The 23,600-nt window shown below is 42.9% G+C and overlaps 1 protein-coding gene across 1 annotated transcript in view; it reads left to right on the top strand.

Moving 5' to 3' along the window:
- The window catches only part of btbd11b (BTB (POZ) domain containing 11b), a 69,213-nt gene extending 47,740 nt beyond the window's left edge, over nt 1–21,473 (top strand). The window contains 15 exon segments of the mRNA XM_071523692.1: nt 5,345–5,549; nt 8,229–8,381; nt 8,695–8,860; nt 9,575–9,664; nt 11,234–11,335; nt 13,106–13,199; nt 13,651–13,786; nt 14,120–14,340; nt 14,873–15,051; nt 17,504–17,609; nt 17,970–18,072; nt 18,661–18,742; nt 18,958–19,026; nt 19,271–19,384; nt 20,121–21,473. Of these exon segments, the coding sequence (XP_071379793.1) occupies nt 5,345–5,549; nt 8,229–8,381; nt 8,695–8,860; nt 9,575–9,664; nt 11,234–11,335; nt 13,106–13,199; nt 13,651–13,786; nt 14,120–14,340; nt 14,873–15,051; nt 17,504–17,609; nt 17,970–18,072; nt 18,661–18,742; nt 18,958–19,026; nt 19,271–19,384; nt 20,121–20,330 (2,030 nt within the window). The 3' untranslated portion in view covers nt 20,331–21,473.
- The last annotated feature ends 2,127 nt before the right edge of the window (nt 21,474–23,600 follow it).

Raw genomic sequence — 23,600 nt, 5'->3', positions numbered from 1 at the left:
GTTACGCAGAAATTCCAGTGTTTGACTGTGACACACAAGTGAAGTTGACAGCAAAGATGTGCAAACAGGAAGCGAGGCATCATTTTTCTGTGCTTAAAGCTAGTGCAGCCAAACTAGTCCAAACCAAACCAAACTAGACCCAAAATTGTGTCAGACCACATATGACTGTGTGCCATCACGCCACCATCAAGCCAACTTGCAATAAGACTTTTTTTTACTCCTGCAAAGCTGACTTTTACACACAGCGTATTTCAGCTGCCTGCATCAAGGCTATTCCAGAGAATTTTGACACATGTAGCCATTTGGCTCAGACACACACATGAAGTTAAGAAGCACAAACCTAAACATTTAATGCTAGAGCAATCAAACGTCACATATATATTTACAAAGGGGTTCCAAAGTGTGTCAGATCACATTTGGTTGTGCAATTGCAATTGCAATACTTCAGGCATCTGTGTGTGTTTAGCCCATGGGCTTGGACCCAGCTGATAGCCGCTTGTGGCTTTATTTATGACTTGAGTTTTTTGTCACGTTCATCACAGTCTTTTATTTACAGTAATACAAACTTGTTCACAAATTTCATTACCTACATCTACAGTATATTTAGCGCTAAATTAATAATGCTGCTATTAATATTTTAGGTTTAACTCACCCTACTTTCCCCAGGAGGTACTTTTTTTCATACAGTATTAGGAACAGCATTATTCATGATTATTGGAAGTATTGCAGAAATCAATTTTAAATTTCAAAAACACATGTTTCCCAGGGAAAGGAATAGACCCACAGGCCATGTGGTGGAAAGTAAAATACCCCCTTCCTTTTAACATTTATCACAGGATTTTGAGGCTGTGTAGTCAGTTTAACAGGGCAGAAGGTTTCCTCTCTTCTTCTTTGGCTTCATTCTGGAGTCTCATTTGATGAAATCAGTATTTGGGACCTTTTTCCAGGAAGTGTTTCAGATGAGAACTGACTAAGTACGGTGTGTGCTCAGTTGAAACTACTAATGGTGTCTCAGTACTTTCGGTAATACGTTTCAGAGATCAGCACAAAAAGGGTATAGATTTTTTTTTTTACATCCACACTGAAGGTAGTGTTTACTTTTAATAGCCCAGAATGTCCGTGTTCTTGATGAAAGCAGCAGAGTCTTAAGAGGGAATGTTACCATTTAATGATTTTAGTGCCTCGTCAAAGGAAGTGTCATCTTTGTGTTTTGCACCGTAATGATCGTTTCTTACACATTAGGTTTTGCCTCTGACATATATAATGCCCCAGCGGAGCATATTGTCGCCGTCCTGTGAAAACCTTGTATCTCCAAAATGTATTGCACTCAACTCGTCAACTCAACTCTCCCCTTTCCCCTTAATTTTCCCCTTAAGTAGCTTCAAAGTTGAACTGTATGTCATTGTCACATACATATTCTGTATCTGCTCGTTCCAATGCTTCAGTGAAGCTTATATTGAGTGACATATTCAAACCTAAGACCCCAATTTTTTTTTATGGCTGCACCATTACATCAAATGGAGTCTAGATGTCTTGTGCATCATTTTATACACATTTCCGTGTAATTCAGCATGACATATTTAGTATCTTTGGGAAAACTTGGGATCTTGACTAGAATTTAAAAGAAAGTTCTGTGGGTTTGAACAAAGTTTGGCCGTGTGACATGCGTTTGTAATGATGGTCCCATCAGTGGGACTGAGAGGGTTGAAGAGGTTTTAAAACATGAAAAGAGAGTTACAAGGTTTTCACTTGGCAACAGCGACATGTAATATATCAGAGACAAAACATACCATCTAAAAGATTACTGCTCTAGAACAGCACCCTGCAATTTTCAAAGTGATTACTTCGCTCTCCTTATCATAAAGTGAAGTATACTTTCTTTGTTGAACCACATGCTGGTGAGGAGTAAATCATGCGCAGGCAGAAACAACACCTGTGATGCATCCTCACTCCTCCTAATGCATTCCCCCTACTCCCATAGAGGCCACAGAGTTTCTTACAGTAAGAGAGTCTGTCATCTGTCATTAGTCTCTTGTCATTTTGTGTGAAGTAACGTCTCCTGATTCTGCGGGGAGAGACTCCAGGGGGTTACAGCTGGGTCGCTGTGTCCTCGTTCCTCTCTCAGACTGAAGTGTGTGACTCCTCAGCCCGCATTCAATCACGCTGAACCTGGACGTCCGGATGCAGAGATGGGTCATGATGAGGAAAGACCCTCTTAGTGGGACTTCCACTGATGGCGTGACATGGAAAGGGAGACTTTTTGTTCTCTCAACAATAGGGCTGGGCGATATGGTTGAAATCAATATCATGATAATCATAAGGATTTTTCTCGATATCAGTATATATCACGATATGGTTCATGTATGCAAAATCACGTTAAATAATCAAATTAATGTTCTTCTCATTGAACCGGATGGTGATGTTAGGTGTGGTGTCAAACAAAACAGAAATATTCAAATAATATTCCTACCATACCTCATTTTATGAGAGTAAGTAAGTAAAGTAGTTCAAGTAAAATGTACATGTCATCATCAATTTAGACAGCAGAAATGTGTGTCACAATATCAAAATATCTTCATATCATCACGATATGATTCCACTGAAAGACGATAAGCAATAATATTGAATTATCGCCCAGCCCTACTCAACAATGTCTCATAACCAGAGGGAATATGAGTTTTGTAGACACTAATTTCTATTTTTCCCCCTTTCTTTCTGGCCTTTCTCTGTTTGTGAGCGAGTCTTTATTTACTGTATTAAATCCAGACAGAACATTTCTTAACTTGTTCCAGTAAGATATCGTGTGCCTTCCATGTTATCTGGTGGCTAAAGGCTCTGAGTGTTTTCTAATAGATAAAACTAATAGCAGGAGGAGTATCTTCGCATCTTGTTGAGTCAGGATGGCCACAGGCAGCCATTAAACATAGTCATGGCTGCATAGCGGCAAATAATTGAAACACAGTAACAGCGATGATGGCAGCAGCTGCACAGCCACTGCACAATGCAGCTAGTACTCATTCATCAATGCCCAAAGGAGAGCTGGATACTGTGTAGTTACATATAAAGGCTCGCCTGTAATTGCTCCATGAGGAGTGAGAATTAATTGCTTCTACATTGCTAGAGAATATACTTTCTCTCTTACCATTAAACATTAAACAGCCTTCACACACTGTGATGTAATGAGCAGTGTTGTTGTTATGTGGGCGTTGCATTGCTGGTTTCTGACCTTAAAGGTGCCAACTCTCATAAATTCCCCAGAAATCAAAGCAGTGCCATTACGCCCCTGGAAGCTGGCTTATCCATGAGATTTTGCTTCTGAAACTTTTTCTAAGAGGTTTTCAAAGCTTTGAAGATAGAAAATTCTGCCCCAGTGCTAAAAGGTAATCACTGAGATACCTGAGGAGCTGCTGCGTCCGTCCTCAACCTCTCCTCTTCTTGTTAGCATAAAGAATTAATTGCCTTGGATGAGATATTGATTAGAGCCTTGAGTCTCATAATGAAACGACTATTGACTTTTTTTTAGCTCCTTAAACTGCTCACCTTCTGTGCGTCCTCCCCTCCTTTTGCTGAAAACAAGGAATTCCTCACCGTGACCTTGGGGCTTTACTGTAATACACGGCCACCAGTTGCTCTTTTTCAGCGGTAACATTCTGGCAGTTTTTCCTGCGTGCACCTCCCGAAGGAGCGGCAGTAATCTCACTTTATGTGTTAAGCTGCTGGTACTTCGCCGGGGCACTCTTTCAGTTTTGCTGTGTGGGCTTAGAAATAATCTCCCTCCTCAGCCCGACGGCGGCCTGCCTGCTCGTCCTGCCATCCCTCACAGGGAAATGTCACAGGCCAGCATAAATAAGACATGAGAATGGCTGTTGCTGCGTTGCCTCTGAGCCGGCCACCTCAGCTCCCCTTACCTTGCTTAAGAGGGCACTGTTACAAGCTTATCTGTATCCCCATTGGTACAATTAAGAGGAAAAAGAGGAAGAGGAGAGAGATAGAGGGACGGAGAGAAACTGCAAGGCGGTTGGGCCTTATCTTAATAAAGAATGTCCCAGAGTTTGTGTTTAAAAAGTGTCATTCCCATCCTGATATTTCCTGCTCATCAGTATTCATTGCATCATAAGGTAATGTCCACCACGATTCTGTGTTTGTCTTTATCAGCACAGCACCGCTGTCCCCCCGGACGGCTGAAGATCGACTGTGTTACTGCATGAACGCTCTCTCCTCATTCACTTGTCCTTTTCACACTTGCCTCTCACATTGTTGAGGCTAAATGGAATCTTGGCAAGCACCAAATAGCACAATTTTGATGCTAAACAAACCCTTTGTCTCTTTGAATGACTGTTTGTTCCCGCACACTCACCGCTCTGTATGTGCACACATGCTGCAGTTCATTTAGACCGAACAATAAAGTACCCATCGTGATCTATTATTATGTTTTTGTCTTGAACAATGCTAAGTTGAACAGTACAATATGACAGAGACAATTGTTTTTTTATTTTTATTTTTTATATGTACCCTGCTTCAGAATTTCATTACATCTTCTCATAGCGCAGTGGGGTTACACAGGAAAGAGAAGTGACTGAAAGCTGACAGCATAGCATGAGGTGGGATTTGAATCCATGCTGTAATAATACAGGGTTGTTTTTCAGGTAAGCATACTCGTCCATTCAATAACCGAGGCACCGCAGTAATGATGTTTTCGAGAGTTAGATGGCAGTCTGACTATCTGTCTGGCTGTGAAAAACAAACTTCCAGTTTAGAAATAAAAAAAAAAGTTCAGCTCTCTCTTTTTGCTCAACTAAAAGGCTTTATGTCTTGTCCCTTAAGTATAAAAAGAAAAATTCTCAAAACATGCTTTTCCAAGAACTGTTTACTCCATCAAAGCCGCCTAGAGAATATTCAAATTTTATTAGCAGAGTCCTTTCAAGCTTTGATTTTCAAGCCCTACTGGATGACCTTAAAGTACTGGAGAATTATGCAGAGGAAATAGCTTGGAGAGTAGCTAATGTTTATCCATAAATATTCATTTTTTCACACAGTGCAGTCATGGGCATGGCTCCTCTGCTGCTCTCCCCCTGTGAGCGGCACACAGAGGACTGGGATGAACCCTGTCTGCTTCCTTACTGTGGCGCATGGAAACTCTGGATTTCCCCTGACAGAGCGGCTCTTAGGGGCCTGGAAGGAATGAGGATGATTCCCCCGACGTCTTTTTAAAGGCCATGCTCAAAATACCCCTGTCTTTTTCCCCCTTCTGTGTGAGTGTGCCTGCACATGAATGTCTCTTTGTCTGCATGCTTGTGTTCCTTCATTTGTGTGTGTATATATGTGTATATGTGTGTGCGTGCAGGTGACTTGGTGTCCCGGGCCATGCACCACCTCCAGCCGCTGCATGTGAAGAACCACAACAACGGGACGCCGATCCACCAGAAGGGCGGTGCGCTCCACTGGGCGCCGGAGGCGATCTACACACTGTGCTACTTCATGCACTGCCCTCAGATGGAGTGGGAGAACCCCAACGTGGAGCCGTCCAAGGTCACCTTACAGACCGACAGGTGAGGAGCAGACACATGGATGTAACAGTGAAGAGGAACACCACTTCCTCAACATCAACACAGACAAGGGAAAGACCAAATATAAACAAAAGTTATGCAAAAAAGGTGTAGTTAAGAACCAATCCTTGTCAATTACATGTGAAGATCTTTGAGGATTATAAAAAAAAACTGTATCAAAAGTTGTCACCACTATGCTGAGCCTTAAAGGGACATTAAGTCATTTATTTTTTATCAACCTCTATGGGCAAACAAGGAATTGCAAAAACATCAACATGTCTCTGACACAGCTAACGGTGGCCTGTAACAGAAATATAAGTCACATTTTTACAATAGAAAAAGTAAGTAAGCTACCTAATTAGAGCAGATTTCCAACAGAAACGTCTAGTGAAGAGGTGATATGTCATCATGCACAATACTGTAATAATAATACTGGTTTGTCATTTGCTGTTTTGAGTTGAGAATGAAAATATGTTGCGATGCCGGTTGCTCGCTTGTAGCAATCCTCCATTTTTGGGCAGTTGAAAATGTGAGGAGGGGGGCAGGGTTTCCGAAACAGAGTACGGGCTGTAAAGTAGGTGTTTGCAAACCAGATATCTCAGCACCTGGCAAAGTAATCACTGAGTCATTGGTACTGATCAACAACAAACTCCCTCAGATAGATTATGGTCATTTTGTACTATGGGGACAGTAAAAATCTTACTTAATGCCCCTTTAATATTCACCAGGGCAATAAATAAGCAACACCAGTACGCAAATCCTACCTCTCGCTTTAGACCGCAGTAAAGACGTACTGGAAATTCCATCTCCAGTTCACACCTCTGAATTTGTCCTCTTCCTCTCCTCAAGATCAAACTTTTCTCGATTTGTCAGGCGCAGTAATCCCGCAGTAACGTCCCTTCTATAGGGAACGGCAGAGAGGATTCTGGTGTAACTGTACACCTCTCCACGTTGTTCTTTTATTATATTTCTGGCTCTCCATACTTACTCCATAACCCCTGAAATGGCACACCAGATGTTTTCCTATGGAAGGAAAGTATAGGTTTATATGAGTGTCAGCTTGTCAGGGAGAGTGAGGCCCTTCTGGTGACCTGAGAGGAAACGACCGTTGGAGAGGGCGTGCACAGACACGTGTCCGGTCAGTATTGATAATTAGCATCACTGACATAGTGGGTCATTATCAGCCGGCAGCTATAGAGCTGCGTTGGTGACTTATAAGTGAATGGCATAAGGATTAGGCAATATTTCCATGGTATTAATTCCCCTGACCCTTCATAGTTTCTGGCCGCTGCGTAGTTTTCTCAAAATTCAGTATGCCAGAACAGCGAACAGTCAACTGCAGCTCCGGTGGATTTCTGTGTAAATTTACTCGCCAAACCCTCGCATACTTTACATATCCTGCTTATGAAACTATTTTTCTGCTGAGTTTATGAGCTATTTTTTTCTATATTTCATTATTGCTCATATTACACTGTATCCTAGCATTTATAACTGGAGCTGTTCAGTATTTCCTACGGTTTCGGTGGAACCCCCTGTCAGCTTGCGGCAGAGGTGGGAAACGGGGCTGACAGTTGAGGCTGAGCAGTCCTCCTGTGGGGCTCCAGACTTTATCGCCTGTAATGGAGCGACTTATCAGCTAATGTGTCTCCTAGGTGTCCAACTCACATCTGCTTTAGCTCTGCTCACCATAACAGAAGAAAGTCGCGTTTGTGCGTATTTATTTAAGTCATGTTGAAGCAAAATAAGGGAAAGCCCTGAGAAACCTGATGTCTCCACTTAATTACAATTCTTGAAAGAGGGTTGCGTAGAAACAGCAAGACCTTGAACTGCTCGTGAACCAGCGTTCCCGCTGGGGCTGTGAAGGAATGTATTGTCATTATACGTTTCATGCCTCTTGATGAGGTGTTGTGCACCTCTTTAATGAAGCCTGTGCAACCGATAGCGTCACGTTGGCTGTAGGTCACGTTTCTCCTTTCCTTTGAAGAGAGGAAAAAAAAAGATTTACATTTGTCAGCTGATGAAACTCAGGAGTATTAAAAGAGCATGGATCCTCCCGTCAACACAGAATAGCGCTGATGAGTGACTAATTAATGATGAGCGACAGATGTGGGCCGAGCGCATGTCAAGGACAGTCCAGGCATTAAGACATCCTTTGTGGAATGATGTATTGAGCAGTGAATCCCAGAGGAACAGACCGAGCTCCTTCAAGTACACATTGCACAGATATCTGACAGCTCATACAAAACACATGACCAGCTATGGAAGCTTATTTCTCAGTGCCGAGGCAGACCTGAGCTGTGCTGAAGAATGTTTATTCATAGTGAATAGGTGGAATACATAGTGGGTCCATGTCTCGGTCTCAGATACTGAGCCTGTTTAAGATAAAGATAAAACAGAATTTGCATTTGTTATTCCTATGATCTTGGATGGTTCAGATTTGCAAACATCAGAGTATCTCTTGGTGACACACCAATTTTGGGTCTTTGATTCTAGCTTCTTAAGGGAGATGTTCATGTTCTCAAATATTGGCTCAACTGGGTAAGATCATTGAAATAACATATGCAAATTCTGTATTAGGTGGATTTTCCTTGCTAGTGCTCTGGCACATGAAGCACTGTGGATGAGTGGAGTTCAGTGTGCGGCTCTGTTGGTGAGAACATGTGTCTCTGTCTCCCCCTGCAGGCCGTTCATGGTGCTGCCGCCCCTGATGGAGTGGATCCGGGTGGCGGTGGCCCACACCGAACACAGACGCAGCTTCTCTGTGGACAGCGACGACGTTCGGCAGGCCGCCAGGCTGCTGCTGCCTGGAGTGGACTGTGAACCCCGCCAGCTCAAGTATGGCTCCAAGCAGAGCACTTGCCTTTAAGCTGCAGAGTGAATGCTCCCAAGCACCTCGTGTGTGCACACAACACACAGGCACAGACGCCAACAGACGCATGGCACACTTGTGAACACACACACACACACACACACACACATATCTCAGTGATACAAACAAGGAAAGACACGCATACTCCCCGTACACTCATCCTCCCTGTAGTGACAGAAAATAAACCCAGCCAGGTATTTAGGGAAAATATGAAACAAGCGCAAAAACAGTCAAAACACCGCTACCAGTGTGAATCACTTTGTGTGCTTTGCCCTTCAGAACGGATGACTGTTTCTGTGCCTCGCGGAAACTGGATGCTGCCTCTACCGAGGCAAAGTTCCTGCAGGATCTGGGCTTCCGTATGCTCAACTGCGGACGCACCGACCTGGTGAAGCAGGCTGTCAACCTGTTAGGGCCGGATGGCATCAACAGCATGAGCGAGCAGGTCAGAGACACACTCACACGCTTACCGATACACACTCAGGCACACACACATTTGTACATGTAAATTTATGCTCACACTGTCTGAGAATCTGTTAGTTAAAATTACATTTCACATATGCCTGGTAAACCACAGCTCACTCGCCTCCAAACACCATCCAGTTGTACATACAAAAGCTTATTCTGACACAGTTCGGCCTGCAGCTTACCTGCTAAGTAATTCTGCATTATATTCTAACATCCACCTCCAATACAGTAAGCCCCTCAGGAGAATACTGCATGTTTAAGTCAAATCATTTTTCATGGGAAAGTCAACACTTAGCTCGGGGCTGATGTGAGCAGAAACTCTCAAACTTGTATTTCTTTCAGACAAGCTGTTTTGGTGTCTGGTCTGAGGCCCAGAGGAAATACTGATTCATACAATATCTCTGGAAATTTTGATCAGCAGCAGAACATCAGGTTGCAGCTCTCATGATACTTGATCAAGTTGCCTGGAGGGGAAACTGTCAATGATAGATGGTTTAAAGCAGACCAAAAGTTCAGCTTTGGTTCATATAACTTTAAAAAAAAATGATGATTCTTGGTAAATGTGGTGGATGGATTTAAGTTTTACTGTATTCATTGGGCATAATGTCAGATGTGTAACATGCCGCTTCCACAAAAAAAAAAAACAAGTTCAACCGATCTGACTGTGCTTGTTTTCTTTATCCCTGTGTAGGGAATGACCCCGCTGATGTATGCGTGTGTCCGTGGAGACGAGGCCATGGTGCAGATGCTGTTGGACGCAGGAGCGGACATTAACAGTGAGGTCAGTCCTGATGAAGTCTCTTCCGAGCATCAGCCAGTCTGGTTTGGACATGGGGAAATGAATGATGATTCAACTTCTTGCAGTTCTTTTTCACTGTGAAGCCGATCTACCCAGTGTGTGTGAAACCAGATATTAACGGGAGCCGCCAACAATCTGTGCAGCAAGGCACATGACAGAAACAAACATATTCAAGTGTTGGGTACAGTGACTCAGATTGTAAGGAATGAGTGGCTGATGACGCTGAGTAGAGATCAGATGTCTATGAGAGGTGAGAGGAGCTGACAGGAGCTTTTGTATTCTTCAATATGCACAGTCTATTGTTTCATTTTGTGCCATTTAAGTGTTAAAATTATTTATTTTCCATGCATTTGTAACTATTTATGTAAGTATTTGTGTGGTGTTGAATTGGAGAAAACCAAACATCTCGTCCCTCATCCCCCTCTCCTCCTCCTCTCCCCATGCCACGCTGCTTAGTGTATGAGAGCCGAGGATCATGAGGCACCGACTGTCCTGTCACCTCGGGGGTTCTGTAGCGGTATACAAATACATTAAAACGGACCATTCTGTAATTACATGGGTGATAAAACCCGCACACAGTCGAGTATCTGGAGCATGAAATGTGACGCAGAGTTTGTGTTTGAGTCATTCCTTGTTTCTATGTCAGGGAGGATGAGGTGAAGTTTTACTGATTTAAAGGGATTTCTCATAGGGCCCTCAGGGAATGGAGATGGCGTTCTTTGAACCTGTGGAGATGCAGTAGGGGTCATTCAGTTAAGGCCTCATGATCCTCGTCCCTGTTAGTCACCTCATCCATTTGCAGTCCACTGCGATCATGACCCTTGTCCAAAGCACAAAGCACCTTTGACGAGACCTTAAAGACCATGGCTCCCTCTCAGTTGTACTATAACTGTATGCATCTGGGTAAGTCCTAAGTTTTCAATTTGGTATTTAAACAGTTAAAGGCTCATTCTGGTTGCCATCCAAACGCTTTTCCCTCACCAGTCGGGCAACTTCAAAAATGATTTGAAACCGTTACATCCGTTCTATCAAAGTGATTAAACTGAGAATCATTTTACCTGCAGAGCAGCTGGTGGAAAATACGTGCCTTTGTGCTTTGTTCACGCGTCTGTGTCTCATGTGTGTCATGCTTTCATTCTGCTCACAGTTCGCTATTCATTTCAGCCTTCAAGTGCCCCAGACCAGAGAGATGAGCCCTAGAGAGGTCGGGTCAGGCCGGGCCTCGGTCCTGTCAGAGAGTCGGCAGCGGAGAGATAAAAAGATCAGAGCCATTAGGACGAGACTTGACTAGACAGATCAATCCACCGTGTTCATTAGAAGGCTAACACAGTGACAGGCTGTCCTCTGCAGCCCCGGGGTTCCTAGTTAATTACTCTAGTCCTCCTTTAGAGCCGCCTCTCTCCCCCCTCTGCTCCTCCCTGCAGCTGCTTGTCTGTGCTACAGCAGGCCATGTAGTCGTTTTAATGGCTTCGTATCTCTCTCCCTCACCTTCCCCTCACATTTGTCCCCCCCCTTTCCCCTCCTCCCTGCCTCCCTGTGTCACTTCCCCAGGTGCCAAACTCAGTGCACAAGCACCCCTCAGTCTATCCCGAAACGCGGCAGGCGACGCCACTCACTTTCGCTGTGTTACACGGACATGTGCCTGTGGTGCAGGTAGTGACGTCCTTTCTCACCTGTGATTTCTCTCATAACCTCTCGTTGTGCTTCAATCCATGGTTGGCTTGTCATTGTCATTTTTGTCATCAAAAGGTACTTGGTGGTGATGATGATAATGAATCGCCACTATGCGAGTTTTCTCCTGTCTGTGCTCTTTTTTTCAAATGTATTTTATTGAAATTGCACTTGTGTAATGCAGTTGGGGTTATTTTATAGGGTATTTATCTTCAAAGAGGTCATTTACTCAGACAAATTGCAAGTCTGAACAATCGTTTTGGACATGGCTTCCTCTTGTCAATTTGCATTTTTGTACAAATGGATCAGACTGCATTTAGAGAGTGGAAAGTGGAAAGACTGCGGTCTAATGGTTATCGAACTCATTTAGCTCATTTAGTTTTCCTCGAAATGATCTTTCCATCGAATTCTAAATCGTTAAATTCGAATGGAAAGTGGTTAAGCCGTGTGCTCTGCCATTTTATCTGAGCACATCAGATGAGAGAAAGAAAGTAGGTTAAAAGGGGAAAATCCAGCCTGAAATCATAAGGTGTATTGGCAGTAAATATGTGATCATTTCACACTCCATTTTCTAAGCTATTTCTTTTAACTGCAAGTCATTTTTCAATTCATTAAGGGGCAGGTTGAGCTGCAGATAAAGTTATGAGATTTATAGGATTGTTGAGATTACTTTCTCTTATGTGAAAAAATGCCCCAAACATTGCCAAGTCAATGATAAATGTCTTTCAGCCAGTGTAATGTGTCAGGTATAATGTACTTACAATAAGATAAGATGAAAATGTATTGAGCCCTGTGAGGAAATTAGGTCACAGTGGAAAAAGACAAATAGAATATAAGCACACAAATGGAATATGAAATGAGCAAAAAGGTACAGTTAAATTAATAATAAATTAATAAAACAAGCAATAAAACAGAATGTAAAAAGGTGTGGGGTTAGATAAACCTGCTCCTGAGAACTTCAACACATGTTAAGTAGAATATATGGGTGGGAAATATGGGGAAAGAATGTGGGTTACTTACATACATGGATTAATTTAGAGTTTTCTCTACAGTTACATATAAAAAACATGATGATTTTGATTTTGATTGAGGCTTACAAGACACTGTAAGTGATCAAACAAAAGGTACAATGCTGAAAACATAGAATGCTATGTTGTCTATCTACAATTCACTTTCAAATTACATTACAAACAATGAATTTCACCATCGTAGTATCCAGTATCTCACTGAGAATTCAAAATAAATAAGGAGTCCTTCATTCTTTCCCACGCCTTGGAAATATATTGGGCACTCAAAAGATATTCAAGTCTTTGAACAGCCTCCGTCAGACATAAATCACAATGAATTAGCTTATCGCACAGCTTAGTTCTTACATCATTATATAAAGGGCAATAAAACATAAAGTGAATTTCATTTTCAATCTCATTGATACAGTGTGAAATAGTGGAACCATTATGAACATAGTATTAGCGTTGTGCAGAATGTAACTGTGAAAGGGATCACTGAAACTGAAGATAGGTGAATTTACAGTTGCGGTGCGTAGGCTACTGTCTGAAAAACTAAACACCTTACCGAACATATTCACTATCCAGATGCTGATAGCATATGAGGGAGTCACTAGGTGAGAGAAGCTCAAATCCACTGACCTGACTTTAAATCTGACTCATGCTCATCCAACTGACTCTTCCATCTTCATCCCTCTCTCTCCCCCCTCTCCCGTCGCTCGCCCCCGTCCCCGCCCGACCTCCGCAGCTGCTGCTGGATGCCACGGCCAACGTGGAGGGCTCCCTGCAGGACGGGATGGAGAACTACACAGAGACCCCGCTGCAGCTGGCCGCTGCTGCAGGTACGGCGACGCAGCGTGACTCCCATCCGCTGTCTCCTGGCCAACTGTACCAAGCTGACAATACCAGCTGGCCGTCTAGAGCCAGCTGATAATAACACCTGACGGTCAGCGTGATTACTGGCCGACTTATGTCTTATATAGGCATATCTGTCCCTGGGAGCTGAAAAAATATGAAGTCCAGCAGAGGCGTGCATGCTGAACCAATGATCAAACATCACTTTCATCTCTCTCTCTGTCTCTCTCTGTCTCTCATTCTTGTTAAATCTTTCTCTTAGGGCGCCCCGGTGGCGCTCAGTCCTTCCCACAGCGACCCGGGTTTGAATCCGGCCCGCAGTCATTTGCTGCATGTCCTCCCCTCGCTCTCTCTCCCATACCTTCCTGTCTCTGTCAAATAAAACATAAAAAATAATTTAAAAATTAGACGCTCTAATAAATCCCTTTGCATCCGCAGGTAACTTTGAGCTGGTGAGCTTGCTGCTGGAGAGGGGGGCAGACCCCATGGTGGGAACCATGTACCGCAACGGCATCTCCACCGCCCCCCAGGGAGACATGAACTCCTACAGCCTGGCAGCAGCGCACGGACACAGGTGACACACACACGCATTCGTGCTCAATCAAGGGTACACACTCTAGTGTCAATAAACAGAAGATACACACTCACTCTGTTCATTCTTGTTTATACACAAACACAAATGTCCATGAAATTGACACCTCAATGTTATGATTTTAGTTATTGTTAGTAAATGGTTCAGTGCATTCAGAAACAGTTTTTTCAAGCTGCTGCTCCGGATAGAGGTACATAAGGGAAGGGCAGGTGACACAAAAAAATACACAAAAAAAGTAATCAAATAGAGTGCACTAATACATATAGACAAATCCATCTGAGCTTCTTCACCTCTTCGGTGCCCCTGTTCTTCCAGAAATGTGTTTCGTAAGCTGCTGTCCCAGACGGAGAAGGGGAAGGGGGACGTCTTGTCCCTGGAAGAGATTCTGGCTGAAGGGTCGGAGCTGGAGGAGAGGAGCTCCTCTCAGATGGACCTGATCCGGACTGGGAAGGCCAAGCTCAAAGCCCTGAAGGAGGCCATGTACCACAGTGCAGAGCACGGGCATGTAGACATCACCATCGACATACGCAGCCTTGGTTAGTTTCTCTAAAAGACTCTCTAATCACATACACTACCAGTCAAAAGTTTGGATACACCACATCTTTCTTTATTTTTTACTATTTTCCACATTTTAGAATAATAGTAAAAACATCAAAACTATGAAATAACACAGATGGAATTATGCAGTGACCAAAAAAGTGTTAAACAAATCAAAACTATCTTATATTTTAGAGTAGCCGCCCTCTGCCTTGATGGAAAGGCAAAGGCTTTGTAAAGAAATACAATGCAATTCATACATAGGCATCAACTTCCCTATTTATATTTGTCTAAGAAACACATTTCAAGCATTTAAGCAGAAGCTTTAGATCAAAATGGCTTTAAGAGAATGAGAAACATAGTACATTCAATCAGGTGTGTCCAAACTTTTGACTGGTAGTGTAAGCAACGCATAAAGAAAATATGAGAGATTTGTGAACGTGGCATTCATACTTTCCCTGTGTTTTTTTGCGTGTGTGTGTGTGTCTTTGATATGTTCCATGTGTGTTTATCTCCATAACGACTTCTCAGGGGTTCCGTGGACTTTGCACACCTGGCTGGAGTCTCTGCGCACGTGTTTCCAGCAGCACCGCCGGCCTCTGATCCAGGGCCTGCTGAAGGAGTTCAGCTCCATCGAGGAGGAGGAGTACACCGAGGAGCTCATCACACACGGCCTGCCGCTCATGTTCCAGATCCTCCGAGCCAGCAAGGTACGGCCCTGTCTGCGCTGCCTGTTACATTGTAAAATTAGGCATCGGTTCAATTTAATCACCATGCAGCTGCTTTGGGTAAGTGGAGACAAATTGCAATTTTCGGTGACGGGGTGAGACTTTTTGTCATCCCTGCCTCAGACTTCTTAACCAACTGGTCTTCTGTGTAAGTTTGGGGTAACATTCACAACTATTTTTGCAAAATTCCAATTAATGTGGGGTCACTCATGGATCGAAATGCAATATATCGCACGCACTACCCAAAAGAGTGACAATACGTATCATAGGGCAATGAATGGTACATTTCTACATTTTATTCTGCTGTAGTAATCACAAATAAGACGGCTTGCCCATCACAATTTCACAAGCTCTCCATCAAAATTATATTATTTGCACTTTGTAATGACATTTTTAAATCGTTGTTTACATTCTACCAAGCCAATGCCATTGCTAGAAAGATTTGTGGCTCAGAAATAAACATAATATAACATGATTTTCCATTAATATAACATAAACATAATTCTGCACAGTCAGACTTTGTTGTCATTGAACTTATCGTGAGATAAGAGTCGTCCCATCCCTACTTCCTATCTTTCTATCTTTCTTTCTATCCCACTATTTTCCACTTCATTCTGCATCTTTTACCTTCCTTCAATCTGCCTATTCAGTATACTGAGCCATGGCTTTACCTCCTCTCTCTGTTTGTATGGCTGTCATTAGGTAGTCCCGCCGTCAACTTCACAGTGACTGACAGCGCCCCACAGGCCTACTCAATATCAATTACCTCAAATGATTATGATTTATGATAGGCCCCCCTCTCTCTTCTCTGCTGCTGCTCATTAGATCGGGGCAGCGTTTCATTACTCCGGCTCATGATCCCCTTGGTAGGCTGGATTAGACTTAAAACAGCATCGTCGGCACCTCTCTTTCTTCTGCCTCTGTTGCCTTGGCTTAGTCGTGCCCTGCTAGCGAGATGAGTTTTGCTGTCAAAAAATAAAAAATAAAAAAGAATGCAGACACACACATAAATAAACACACGCGCAGACCTGCAGACACACACAAATGCTCAATCGTGCGCGTACACACACACACACACACACACACACACACACACACACACACACACACAGACACACAGAGGCAATCGTTGCCTTCAGTGTATTGCTGCAGTTGTCAGTCCTTGTCTGTGTTTTGGCTGATCTATGGCGGGGCCAGTGACCCCCATCTCTGCGAGGCCTCAGGGACCCCTATCACTGCTGGCCCTGTCCTGAGGACGAGAGACTTCAAGGTGCAGGCCGTTCATCTTCCCTTAGCCAGAGAGCCGCTGCCTCAGCCTGCTGCAAGCACAACAACAGTTATTCAAAACGCAGTTCAGTTCAGTTCAGTTCAGTTCAGTTTTGTTTAGTTCAACACAGTTCAATTCAATTCAATTCAATTCAATTCAATTCAATTCAATTCAATTCAATTCAATTCAATTCAATTCAATTCAGTTCAGTTCAATCCAATCCAAAGGGTTTACATTAAAATTGCTCAGTAAATGTGCATAATGAGAACAATACAAAAACAATAAAAGCAAAATAAAATCAATAAAAACACATAACATCAAACACAATAAAACACATAAAGCTTTGCAACATATGGCATACAAATATCTATATCTATCTATCTATCTATCTATCTATCTAGTATTTCTACATACACGCCAGGAAAAAGAACACAAATAACTTCACCTGGTGTATATATATTTACACCAGGTAGCCATACCTGGTGTATTACATTCTGTAATGCATTGTGCCTAGCTGGACAACTGTGAGTTCAGTGTGTGTGTGTGTGTGAGGGGGAAAATATGACAGAAGTGCATATTTGGTCGTCCCTCCTGGTGGAATAGGTGGCTGTTAATAGCTGTCACGCTTCAGTAGCAGCCAGCAGCCTGACTGCACACCGCTGCTGCAGCTGAAAGGCTTTAGGAACACACACACAATCACACACAATCACACACAATCACATAAACACACAAGTGGGAAGTTAGGGAGAGGATAAAAGGATCCCTCTCTCCATTCTCTCTCTCTCTCTCTCTCTCTCTCTCTCTCTCTCTCTCTCTCTCATTCACACACACACACTCCTAACTCAGCCTGTCACATAATATTCCCCATTCATCTCTGAGGAACTGTGGGTGTTATAAATCAAGCCTGATATCCATCTAATCCCATTTCAAAGGTGCGAGATAGTCATAAATACATGACTTATTTGAACATTTGCTTGAATAAAACGAATGAATGTTGAGCTGGACACAAAGCTGCAGAAGTGTAACCTGTTTTAATTGTGTTGGGCTTGTTTAAGCAGGAGAAGAGGGTTAAGCACTTTTGTTTTTTGCCTAACATGGACTTGTGGATGTTGATTTGAACCAGTCTCTCACCCTCTGATGTTGTGTTTCTCTGTCTATGTTTTTCAGAACGAGGTGATCAGCCAGCAGCTGGCTGTCATCTTCACCCAGTGCTACGGCCCTTATCCCATTCCCAAACTGGCAGAGATCAAGAGGAAACAGTCATCCCGCCTGGGTGAGGGCCTGTCTTTAGCATTTGAAAGACTCAGTATAATAGTTTGGATTAGTGTGTAAAACTATACAGTTTGGCAGTATATAAAAAATGCAACATTAAAAGCAGCACAAAGGCACTGAACATGGCATTGGATGTATGGCATTGACTCTACTATACAGGCCCAATGTTGAAAAGCCCTATGAACAGAGCACAGAATGCCATCTAGTGCTCAAAGCTTGTAACAGGCAGTGTAACATAAATATAATTCACTGATACAGTGTGTCCAGAATGACTGGCTGGTAGGGCTAAGTTATACGCTCCTTGTGTTTTTTTATGATTTATCAGAAAAATATAAAGTTTTTCTGGTCATGTGTGTTTCAGACCCTCACTTCTTGAACAATAAGGAGATGTCAGACGTGACCTTTCTGGTGGAGGGGAAGCCGTTTTATGCCCACAAAGTCCTGCTCTTCACAGCTTCCAGCAGGTTAGTTATTGTCCCGATATTTGGTCAAATTTCTCATGTAAAGGTCAGTGAATCCATATAGTAATGAACGAATACTTTCATGATTCTACATGCAGTTATGGGAATAGGATTCCCAACACTGGGTGAGATGATGAAGTGACTCCCTAAGGAACTGTGTTGAAATGTTAATGAGATGATCTGTCAATACATTCCCTCCTGCTGATCTATAAGGTTATTTTTCTTTTACAGCCCCTGGGATCCTGAGAGCAAATCCATTTTACTTTCACGTCATGTTGTGTTAAAGTTGGCTAATCAGTCGTGTCATAAAATGATTGAGGGGGAACGACATGTGTGTTGTTGATCCTCTGTTGGCACGGCGACGTCAGAGAGAGAACATGAGGAAAAATCCTTTTAAAATCAACCCATGATTTCAGGGCTCATTGCCATTCTGCCTCTGTGCCATAACCTGCTCTACATAATACTGAGAATTATCCCCATTTGCGGAGCGTTAAGAACTTGAGTAAAACACCAAAGACTAAATCAGGGTTTATCCTTCCTGGCCAAGGCTGTGATTTCTCCTCTTTTATGTCTCTCTCTCTTTCTCTCAAGGTTCAAGTTACTTCTAGCGAACAGGCCCTCCGGAGAAAACACATGCATTGAAATCAGCCATGTCAAATATCTCATTTTTCAGGTAATGTGATTAAGAGAGAGAGACTAATAAGATTAGATCCACATATCCATACTCCTTCTTTTGCTATGTTATACAATTATATGTATGCTTTGTAGAGCTGTGTAATATGTGTTTTTTCATATATTTGTGCACAAAATCCTATGGTAAACTTAGATGTGTTGTTTTGTGTGTGAGTGAGCTGATTTGCTGTGGTTTTTTGGGTTGTCTTTTTCCAGCTGGTGATGCAGTACCTGTACTGCGGAGGAACAGAGGCTCTGCACATCAGGAACACTGATGTCATGGAGGTGAGGTCATCATTGCAGCGTTCAGTGCAGACCTGCCAGTCATATCAAACCTCATGAGCCGTGTGGAAGTTACACTGAAAAGGAAACTACATAAGATGAAATCACTCAAGCTTATTTGGTTTGCCCAGCATGATACGATTGTTCAGGGTTAATCTCACAATGGATATTGAATCAGTCAGCTTTTAATGTTTATTAAATGATAAATATTTTATCAGGTAAAAGACAAAGTGTGTTTCTGTTGCAGCTCCTGTCTGCGGCCAAGTTCTTCCAGCTAGAGGCGCTGCAGCGGCACTGTGAGATAATCTGCTCCAAGAACATCAACACTGAAACTTGTGTGGAGATTTACAACCACACCAAGGTACAGGATAGTACAGACTGAGGAGGAACTGACTGATAGAATAGAATAGAATAGAATGCAATCCTGTAGCTCTGTGAGCCGAGCGTGACACTAACACTGTCAGGGTTAGGGGTTTGGTTCCCACAGTCATGAAACTTTTTTGAAAAGAATTTGAAAATTTATTTTCCAGGACTGGAAATGTTTTGGAAAATTTTAAAATATCATTACATTTTTGGAAATGTAATGATATTGAAAATTTGATAATAAATTATGATACTAAGTTTATCATTTTGTAAACTTGAAAATAAAGTTAACATTTTAATTTGGAAAACTGCGACAAAAATGAGCTAGCAGAAATGCAAGTGGTCTGCAATGTGATTGCTGTGAGTCTCAATCAAAACAAATCTTTGGTGTCATGGCATTTGTAAAGGTTGCTTTTCATTACATTGCAGTAGTGCAGTCATGAAAATATGGTCGGAATTTATGGAAAAGTTTTAGAATTTAATAAGTGTGGGAATCTGGATTTGGCCACCCACACTTAACATGTATGCAGTGCAGTCATGGTGCTGTAAGGTGTTTTGGATGAAAGCGTCCACCAAATGGAACTATAGTATAACAGATGAAGCTGTTTTTGCTGTGACAGGAATTTGTTCTGAGGTTGTTAGGGGTTTATGTCAATAATCATCAGCGATATGCAGAAAGTCTGCTTTTGGAATGTGCAAAAACATAAACGTCTTCTCTTTTTTCCTTTTGTCAGTTTCTTGACGCTCCAGACCTGGCCTCCTACATAGAGGGCTACTTCCTGAAGAACATGGTGATGCTGATCGAGCTGGAGCCGTTCAAACAGCTGCTGTACGACGCGCCTCCCGACAGCCCCGGCTGTGACATCCTGCAGGACCTGGAGAAGACGCTGGCCATCCGCATCCAGTCCATCCACCTGTCCTCCTCCAAGGGATCCATCGTCTGAGCTCCTGCCCATAGAGATCAGAGAAATGACACTGTATTGATACGCATCGGCGGGACAGACCAGCTCTCCAATGGATACATCGTCTGAGCGCGAGGAAAACACGACTCCCAGACTGTCCCGTTACGATCCGTGTCCCTGTGAAGCTCATCAACTGCTAATACGCTCCGTGTTCTCTTAGCACAGATAGTCACAAGTCTGTCTGTCTGCCTTGTTGATATCCGTCTGCTATGCATTAAGTTAGAATGACTGTCATAAGATAACTGTATTATGCTACAACTTGCCAATAACATTCATCGACGTAATTAAGTCCTTCGTTCAGCAAAGTAGTACACAACACAAGAACTGGATAGACTGCTGAGGCTCTGTGAAGGTGAAGCTGCAGAGGAACAAACGGCGGCCGGTCGGAGCGTCTCAATATGTGGCTTGATGTTTTGAGAAGATACACAACCTCAGTGTAATGTGATAAGCCACCGGTGTGTGCTCCTCCCTGGCAATAAGGAGGGACTGCTGCCTCATGTTGTGATCATCTACTTATTCCTCTGGACCTGTACAGAATAACTGATTTGTATATTTGTCACACTCTTCCGCATTATCTATGCTGATTACTCTTCCAAGCCAAACGAGACAAACAACTGACACGTACCTGTAATGTGACAGTAGGGACGCTCATCAATTGACTTTGGGGGAATTGGGTAGAAAGAGGACTTTTCCTTCCTCCACTGCTGTGTAAATATTGTTGATAAAAAACAAAAAACAAAGCTATTGATAATGTAAGTTAATGTATATATCCGCAGATGTTTTCTCATGTGTCTTACCATTGGATATCGCTGTAAAAAAAAAAGGCTCATCTTTTAAATGTCTATATGTGTTACAATGTTGCATGTCAGAGGGATGACTGTGTTTTGGATTATCTGTTTTAATTGTTTGGAGATGAGGCTGCGGAGCTGCATGGACACTGAGAGAGACTGAGAGAGAGCGAAGGGAGTTTTGTCACCAGCATGGGTCTCTAAATGTGTAGCAGTCGAATGGTGTCGTCGTTTAATGTGAGAGAGGCTCAGAGCCCCGGTTCAAAGACTTAACCCTGTTCGCTCCTGAACGCTGTCGGCTGTTTTCCAGGGATTGTGAAACCACATGACATGTATATGTGTGACTTGATATATCTTTCCTCTATAAAGATTAATATAAAGAACCTCTACGAATCCTCTCTAGATTCTTCTAGTGCGAGTCTCCGGCTCCAAAACAACCTCGAAGCGACATCAATTATTCTGATTGTTGTAAAATTTTTGAAAGCTGTTCTCGTATTTTGCTCTCCACAGCTAAAAAGGTTAGATCCCAGCTGGGGATTGGTTTAATGTGGCACCCAACTGCACACAACCTTATGCGGTCTTGGTAGAATAGTCCAAAAACAACAACATCAACAAAAAACCCTGGGTTCCCTTATTTGTTTGAATTCACAGCACTTTGATAGGGTCACTGTTTGATTAAAATACCAGTGATTTCAATTACTTATATAGCACATCATACTGTATGTTTCAGATTATATTATGTATGGTTTGCAGCAATGTGCAGATGTGCATGTAAGCTCAAAGAGCAGGCGGTGGAGTGGGAGTATGGTGGTCAAGGAGGGGGAGACGGGCAGAAAGCTACAAAGCAAGTCAAGGAGAGAGAGGCAATCAGACAGACAGTATATGAAGAGAGGTAGAGAGAGAGAGAGATAATCAAAGCTTTTGTAGAAGCGGTGCAGAGAGAACAGACCTGTCGTTGTTCTCTAGTCTAGTCTACTCTCCAGCAAAAAAAAAAAAAGCAAGGCTGTGAAAACCGTGTATGTGGTCATTCTGCACTGCTGATCCTCTCCTTCTTACCAGCCAGACACACACTGTGTATGGTGCTTGGTAGTCTATAATCTAAAATGACTGTTTGAGATTGCTGGATGATATTTATTTTCAGTTAGTCATCTGTGCCCCAGGCTTTGTGCCAGCCTGTTACAGTGCTACCCAAGTGCCAGCGCCTTTCCCAACATGATCCTGTTATTCATTACTCTTCATGAGAACAAAATGTCAGAAGCATCAGGACACTCAGGGCTTGTTTGGCTCTGCAATTTCCTAGCTGTGTATGAAATTATACATTTTCCCAATCAAATTATTTGAAGGAAAAGATCCAACCCAGACAGTCATTCCGTAATTGTAAAATTTTCCTCTGGAGCCCAGAAAAGATAGAGTGGTTTTTGCTGCAGGATTGAATTCTGCCAGAACGATTGTCTCCCTTAATATGTTCCTCACATCATCTTTGCGGTCTCAATGAAAAAAAAAACTACTCTTGTAAATACACAGTCCAAAAATCTGCATGTATAGCCATTATCTCCAAGTTAATGATGTCCATGACAACTTAATAGGCTTAATTGTTTCTCTGGTTTAAACATAAAAACAACATGTTACTGTGAGCAATCATTGCACAGTTGCAATGTACTTTTATCTCATTAAGTGTGTATGTTATTTGCTCTCTGTGTGTGTGTGTGTGTGTGTGTGTGTTGGGCGGAGACAGAAGAATGGCGAGGGAAGGGGTGACAGCAGTTGTTAAGGAGTCGCCATGGTTACGGCTGCCCAGGAACAATGTTGAGCTAAGAATGTTGCTGCTGTGTGAAAGACTGAATGGAATCCTGAGGTGCACATACATGCTCATGCACTGACAGTACACACACACACACACACACACACACACACACACACACACACACACACACACACACACACAACAAACAAACAGTGTGGGCTATTCAACCTTTTGGAACTGCATCCAAAAGGATTTATTCTTGTGATAAAGTGATTGAGAGATTCCTGTTTGGAGCACTAAAATGATCCACTGTCAGATTAGCTGTGTCAGACAAGAAGCCACGTGATTAACCCCACCACCAAATGTCTCTGTCGCCTCTTTTCTCAAGCCCTGTTGGGCATCTTGATTTACTGGGCTGTGAACTGCAAGTGGAGCACTAAGTAACATGAAGGGAAGTCGCGAGGGGAACTCCACAGGGGGACGCATTCAGCTGTATAACCAAAGCCGATTGTTTGACAGTGTACATGATTTGTGTGGCATTCTGTAGAGGCCGTTGGTCCGTGGCTGCTGCATTTCTCGAGCTATGAAGTGGAATTTCTGAATACGTCACTTTGTGTATCCCCTTTTCTGAATGTCTAGTGTTCTGTGTTGCGAGTGGGTCGATGTGCATGTGCATGTATGTGTGCATGTGTGAGCAAATGGGAGGGTAAAAGGGTGTTT

Source organism: Centroberyx affinis, unplaced genomic scaffold (genome assembly GCF_046629955.1).
Source record: "Centroberyx affinis isolate AG114_WGS23_722 - 3 ecotype Tasmania unplaced genomic scaffold, CSIRO-AGI_Caff_v1 ptg001106l_1, whole genome shotgun sequence".
NCBI lineage: Eukaryota > Metazoa > Chordata > Actinopteri > Beryciformes > Berycidae > Centroberyx > Centroberyx affinis.
This window is presented reverse-complemented; position numbering and strand designations above follow the sequence as displayed.